The 7004-nt window shown below is 52.0% G+C and overlaps 1 protein-coding gene across 3 annotated transcripts; it reads left to right on the forward strand.

The window, feature by feature from the left end:
• Positions 1-422: 422 nt before the first annotated feature.
• LOC101756376 (cytochrome P450 734A2) lies at positions 423-3866 on the forward strand. 3 transcript variants are annotated; one of them, XR_002676993.1, is made up of 6 exons: positions 423-918; positions 1593-1816; positions 1923-2173; positions 2286-2685; positions 2786-3398; positions 3675-3866. XR_002676993.1 is itself a non-coding variant. In XM_004951455.3 (5 exons), the coding sequence occupies exons 1-5, from the start codon at positions 612-614 to the stop codon at positions 3284-3286; spliced, it is 1683 nt and encodes a 560-aa protein (XP_004951512.1). In that variant the 5' UTR covers positions 423-611; the 3' UTR covers positions 3287-3417. The 3 variants fall into 3 exon arrangements, 1 of the variants encoding a protein (XP_004951512.1); XR_002676994.1 differs by lacking the exon at positions 423-918 and adding an exon at positions 1146-1453; XM_004951455.3 differs by lacking the exon at positions 3675-3866 and having other exon boundaries at positions 2786-3417.
• The last annotated feature ends 3138 nt before the right edge of the window (positions 3867-7004 follow it).

Genomic DNA, 7004 nt, shown 5'->3' on the forward strand with positions numbered 1-7004 from the left:
TGGAGGTGGTATATTCTTAGAGAGATTGCTTGTGAAAGCTTGTGATCGAATTTCGGTTTCATGTTCTCCTTAAATATATGCCACTATGAAACTCCAAGGTTAACAGAGGTCTCTGCAATTAAAGAAGATAAAATGAATTTATTTGCTCTTTGCCCCCCACCAAACATGAGACTATGAGAGTATGAAACATCACAAGCCACACACACCATCCATCCAAGATGGTCAATTAAACAAAAGTTGCCAAAGCCCACCTCGTTGACCCTCCCACCCCCAAGCTCCCAAACGAAACGCCACCACCTCCCCCTCTCGCTCACCTCCCTCCCTGGCTGGCTCTCCCTGCGCCACCGCCCGCCCCCCGGCCCCATCGCCGCCGGAACGCGGCCTCCCCTCCCCTCCACACTATATAACCGCCCTCCCCTTCCCTCCCTCGCCTTCCCTTCTCACCCCAAAACCCCACGCCATTACCACCACCACCACCTTCCTTCCGAGGCCCCCCTCTCCGCCTGCCTTTCACGAACGCGCACGGCCATTTACAAGGAGCAAGCGAACGCTCTCCGTTCCCAGCTCTGCCCTGTTTCGTTCCAAGAAACAGGGGACAGGAGCCGGCGGCAATGGGGGAGGAGATGGACGCGGGATGGCTGACGTGGCGCGCGGCGGCGGCGCTCGCCGTGGCGGCGTGGCTGGCGCTGCCCGTGGCGGCGCGCATCGCGGACGCGCTGTGGTGGCGACCCCGGCGGCTGGAGGCGCACTTCGCGGCGCAGGGGGTGCGCGGCCCGCCGTACCGCTTCCTGCTGGGCTCCGTCAAGGAGATGGTGGGGCTCATGGCGGAGGCGTCGTCGAAGCCCATGTCGCCGGCCACCTCCCACAACGCGCTCCCCCGCGTGCTCGCCTTCTACCACTACTGGCGGAAGATCTACGGTGCGTGGCCTCCCCCTTCTTCCTCCTCCGTCCTTCCCACCTCTCGCTTTCGCCCATGTGTTTCGTCGCCGGGCATGTGTCGCCCCCCGCCCCCCAGCCTGATTGCTCGCTCTCATCTTTTTGGCCGGTTTCGGTTGCGCCTCCGTGATCTGTTCCCTCCCTCCCTCCCTCCCTCTCTCTCTCTCTCTCTCTCCCCCTCTCTCTCTCCCTCTCTCTCTCCTGCAGAATTGCTTCCCTGTGCGTGTCGTTTGCGCCCAGGGGCTCAGCTTTTGTCTCTTCTTGTCAGCACAGCGCAGCTTCTCTCTCTCTCTCTCTCTCCATCTCTATCCATTTGCGCATATGGGGTGCTTTTACTCCTCTTCGTTCTTCAGTAATCTCACCTGCCATGCTGCTGCCATGGCTCGCTCCTGCAGCAGCTCTCTCTCTCTCTCTGCTCCTGTCCTTCCCCTGCTCGCCTTGCCCCTCTGGCTGGCTCTTGCATTCAATGGGGCTGGGCTTGGATCATGAGCGGAGCACATGGGAGGGAACCTGCGCAGTACAAGTCTTTTCCTTTCCTTTTTTTTTCTCCCGTTGGTTTCCGTGTCGTTCTTCTTGGTAATCCGCGGCCGGCGATCGAGGTCGTCCATGGATGGATCGGTTGGCTGATTGATTTCGCATGGTGTGCACTTGTGCAGGGCCGACGTTCCTGATCTGGTTCGGGCCGACGCCGCGGCTGACGGTGGCGGAGCCCGAGCTGGTGCGGGAGATCTTCCTCACGCGCGCCGACGCCTTCGACCGCTACGAGGCGCACCCCATCGTGCGCCAGCTCGAGGGCGACGGCCTCGTCAGCCTCCACGGCGACAAGTGGGCGCTCCACCGCCGCGTCCTCACCGACGCCTTCTACCCGGAGAACCTCAACGTGAGTGCCCCGCCGCCGCGCCGTGGCGCCATACTCTTCTGGTGTACGCGCACTTCGTGCCGCCGGCGGATGGCCGCTGACGCCGCGCCCTCTCTATGTTTTGCAGCGGCTGGTGCCACACGTCGGCAGGTCGGTGGCGGCGCTGGCGGAGGAGTGGCGCGCCATGGCGGCCTCCGGCGGGAGCGGCGAGGTGGAGGTGGACGTCGCCGAGTGGTTCCAGGCGGTCACGGAGGAGGCCATCACGCGCGCCACCTTCGGCCGCAGCTACCACGACGGCCGTGCCGTGTTCGCCATGCAAGGCCGCCTCATGGCCTTCGCCTCCGAGGCCTTCCGCAAGGTCCTCGTCCCCGGCTACCGGTACGCTCTCGATCTCTCGCTCTCCGGTGCCGCCATTGATCCCGGCCAACCCGTCTTCTCTGCTGATTTTAAGGAAGACAGCGAGTGACAAAAAAGATGCTCCTCGTTGCAGGTTCTTGCCGACCAAGAAGAACTGGCAGTCGTGGAAGCTGGACAGGGAGATACGGCGGAGCCTGACCCGGCTCATCGCCCGGCGCAGCGACGAGGCCGAGGCGGAGAACGCCGACGACGCCGGAGCCTTCCGTGACCTCCTCGGCGCCATGATCAATGCCGGCGAAAGGAGGAGGGCGCGGGCGCTGGCGCCGGCGGCGGCGATCCCGGTGGAGGACATGCTGGAGGAATGCAAGACATTCTTCTTCGCCGGGAAGCAGACCACGACGAACCTCCTGACCTGGGCCACCGTGCTCCTCGCCATGCACCCGGAGTGGCAGGAGCGCGCCCGCCGCGAGGTCCTCGACGTCTGCGGCGCCGACGAGCTCCCCTCCAAGGAGCACCTCCCCAGGCTGAAGATGGTGAGTCCCACTGCGGTCGATTTTTCGAATTTTCTACCGTGGGCATTTCGGTCATTTCCGGCGCTGACATACAGAGCCGTTCGTTTTCCTCGTGTTGCAGCTCGGCATGATCATCAACGAGACCCTTCGGCTTTACCCGCCGGCGGTGGCCACCATCCGCCGTGCCAAGACCGACGTCCAGCTCTCTGATGGGTGCATGATCCCTCGTGACATGGAGCTTCTCATCCCGATCATGGCCATCCACCACGACACGAGGTTCTGGGGTCAAGACGCGGCGCAATTCAACCCCATGCGGTTCGCCGAGGGCACGGCCAGGGCAGGGAAGCACCCCCTGGCGTTTATACCGTTTGGCCTCGGCTCCCGGATGTGCATAGGCCAGAACCTAGCTCGACTGGAAGCCAAGCTCACCATGGCCATCCTACTCCAGCGCTTCGAGATGCGGACTTCTCCGAACTACATACACGCACCGACGGTCCTGATGCTCCTCTACCCGCAATACGGAGCGCCGGTGATCTTCCGGCCTCGGTCAGCTCATCCGTCAGATCCGGCAGCCCAAACAGCTTCCCCTGCCCCAAGCCTCACATTCAAAAGGTTTCCATGAGGCAGGCCGAGGAGCTCCCCCAGAAAACCATAGGACATATCCAGAATGACCCAAATACCCCTCCCCAACCTCCCCTGTGTATATGCCAAGCGATACTAAAAGCCAAGAAGCACTAAGGCCATGTTTAGTTACTCCCAACTCCCAACTTTGACACTATGCAAAAAGAAGATTCCCATCACATCAAACTTGCGGTACATGCATGGAGTACTAAATGTAGATGAAATTAAAAACTAATTGCACAGTTTTGTTGTACTTTGCGAGACGAATCTTTTGAGCCTAATTAGTCAATATTTGGACAATAATTCACAAATACAAACGAAACGCTACAGTGTGCTACAGTGCTGTAACAGTAATTTGGCACCTCCCAAATTCCCCAACTAAACAAGGCCTAACTTTTTGTCCTAGCCTGCGCCTCGGGGCCTACCCAGGTTGCCCGGAAATGCCCTCCTTAACAGACCGGATCAGGCCCAGCCTTTTTTAAGATTTGATGACACACAACGGGGTGGGACCCCCTGTTTTTGTTCCTTGCCCATGGCAGCTGGTGTATGTATCTGTATAGAAGGTTTTATTCCGTCTCCTACACTTATTCCCCGTTTTCTTCCACTGACTTATTTTTAGCACCCGTCACATCGAATGTTTAGATACTAATTAGAAGTATTAAACGTAGACTATCTACAAAACCCATTACATCAGAGGAATCTAAACGGCGAGACGAATCTATTAAGCCTAATTAATCCATCATTAGCAAATGTTTACTGTAGCAACACATTGTCAAATCATGTCCTAATTAGGCTTAATAGATTCGTCTCGCCGTTTAGATTCGTCTTATGTAATGGGTTTTGTAAATAGTCTACGTTTAATACTCCTAATTAGTATCTAAACATTCGATGTGACACGTGCTAAAAATAAGTCAGTGGAAGAAAACGCCCCCTTAGTAGAGACGAAAATGCAATGAGAAAAAAAAAGAGAGAGATTGAGATGGCAGAGAAAATGCAGCGGCGTCTGTTTACGGGGTGCTTCGATCTTTTAATCCGGATTAAAATTCAGGTCACATCAAATATTCGAAGGCTACTTAGAAAGATTAAATATGAGCTAATTATAAAACTAATTACACGGATGGAAGCTAATTCACGATACGAATCTATTAAGCCTAATTAATTCATCATTAGCACATATTTACTGGAGCATCACATTGTCAAATCATGGACTAATTAGACTTAATAGATTCATCTCACAAATTAGTCTCCATCTGTGCAATTGGTTTTGTAATTAGTCTATATTTAATACTTCTAATTAGTATCTAAATATTTGATGTGACAGGAATTTTAGGAGGGACTTAAGAAACAAACACCCCCTACCTTCTACACGGCATTCCTCCCCTTCTCTTGCCGGCCTCTTTCGGTTCTGTGGCCGGTGATCTTTCTTTCTTTCTTAATGATAAGAATCACCGGCTGCTGTCTTTGCTTTGATCCAGGTTCCCCTGCCCTACACGAGTTCTCGATCATTTTTTTCACATCATTATGTCCTGATTTCACTAGACAAGCATTATGCCCCAAGATTAGGGGGTGGGTACTCAATTACTGGCATTCACCGTGTGTACTTAGCTTAACTCCGGCTTGCACTAGCAAAGATCCCTATCCACAGAGATCAAGAAATTGTTGGAGCTGTGCGATGAACATCCAGAGAGAGAGAGAATCAAATAAAATGGAATAAAATAAACTGAGCAATTATTTGCAGCCATATGAATAGATATGGGATTTGGCAGCTGAATAAACCCATCGGCAGGGGCAGCAGCTGGATTAACCCCATGGCAGTGGCAGAAAGGAAACCAGGTGGTGAGGCGTGGGGCCACGCGGTGGGGGACATGTCGCGTGGGGCCCGGCCGGGCGGGGCGGGGGAGCAGCAGCCAAACCCGGCGGGGATTGGTGTGCGCCTGCCTGTCCTTGGGGGCTAGCTGTCACTGCCGCAACCAGCATTCCCCAACAGTTACGCTACGGACAAGACAACGCCGCAAGATCCACAGCGTCCAAGCTGGTTTCTTCCCCCAGCCATTTCTCCCACGCGCCGAAATTCCAGATTTATGGATTATGGTTATGGCAGTCCACAGTGAATGGTGGGGTTACGTAATAAGCATGTCCAAAGTTTTACTTAGGTTTCATTTTTATCCTGCTAATTGCGAATTATTCGTGGTTCAATAAGCTTGAATTTTTTTTTAAACCACGATAAGCTTGAATTATTTGAAATGTAGATACATGTATGGGAGGATTCTCTCGGATTTTTGAAGTAGGTGATTCAGAATCCGATGGCGGTCGATGCACCAAAATCCCTGGTTTATTATAGTCCATGGTAAATGCTTGAATGAAGAGAGTATATAAAATGTATGGTTAAGGTTTTACTCTCCTCCTGATAATTGTGAATTTTTTCAGCACGTCACGGCGGTTCGAGAAATTTGAATTATTATGTAGAATCTAGATACGTGTATGAAAGGGTTTTATCAGACTTTCAAAGTAGGTGGTTGTGATTCCGATAGCTGTCCACGCGCCAAAAATTCCAGATTTCTGGGAGTCCATGGTGAATGCCTGAATGGTAGGGTGTATGTAGTATGTATGGTTAGGGTTTTACTAGATTTTACTTTTATCCTAGTAATTGTGGTTTTTCCTGTATGTCACCAGTTATTCGAGAAGCTTGAATTTTTCTTTGGAATCCGGAAACTTGTATGAAAGTGTTTCTCTTGACTTCTGAAGTAGGTGTGATTGTGAATCTGGTGGCGGTCAACCACTCGACCCACCCCGAGTCCATGGCACCACATTTCCTTTTCAGATGAGAATGTGTGTCTTAGACCGTTGCGAGTAGGCGAACTACCTCTTTGGATGATTTGAATGTAGATATTTCCATCTATTAGTTGCTATCACCAATGTCGTTGTCGTGCGCCTTTTCAAAACAAAGTATGTGTACGTAGAGTTAAATATATGATTTTCGTTTTGCGTGGCATCTTTTTGTAGTTATGCTACCCTGCCTATCCACCCCTTTGAATTTCTCCCACCAAGGGTTTGTATGAACACAAACCCAAGCTAGTTGCGGTCGTGAGTCGTGACCTCGTGCTTTCTTCTTGTTGACGAAACGGAGCAAGACGCTAACGAATTGTGCGTAAGCACGCAGCCTTCTTTCAACTTCGAAGTGGCTCCGATCCGTGCCAAGCTTTACTGGTTTGTGACGCCCGTTGCCTTCTGACTCCGGACTTTCTGAGTTGATTTCAGTGCAAATGACCACAAGTAATGGCGACGAAATGCCCGGAGGGCACTGTCACACAAATTTTCCATGGAGTATGTAAATATCATTCTAGTGATTTTTTTTCTTTGAAAAAGAAGCCACACACTTTCGTTTCAGAAAAAAAAGGAGGCCGCACATTTGGGTGTGCATGCTTCCAAATTCATACTGTAACGTGTCTTCCAATGCAAGTGGTATCTGATCTGACAGTAACAAGTTTGGTGAGTATCGTTCTAAGTTTGTGTTCAATTTCTCCTGCTTTGAAATTCGGATGAGTTCACTGGAATGAGATTTGTTTGTTCGATCCAACCAAGAGACATTGAAACTTGCATCCTAGTAGGGAGGCATGATATGAGACAAAAAGTACTTGTCAATTTCTGGGGGGAAATAGTCATGCATGTGCGCACTAGCCCGATTTCGTTTTCGAAATATCAATTGTTGAATGGGAAAA

This window comes from Setaria italica, chromosome I, assembly GCF_000263155.2.
Source record: "Setaria italica strain Yugu1 chromosome I, Setaria_italica_v2.0, whole genome shotgun sequence".
Taxonomy (NCBI): domain Eukaryota; kingdom Viridiplantae; phylum Streptophyta; class Magnoliopsida; order Poales; family Poaceae; genus Setaria; species Setaria italica.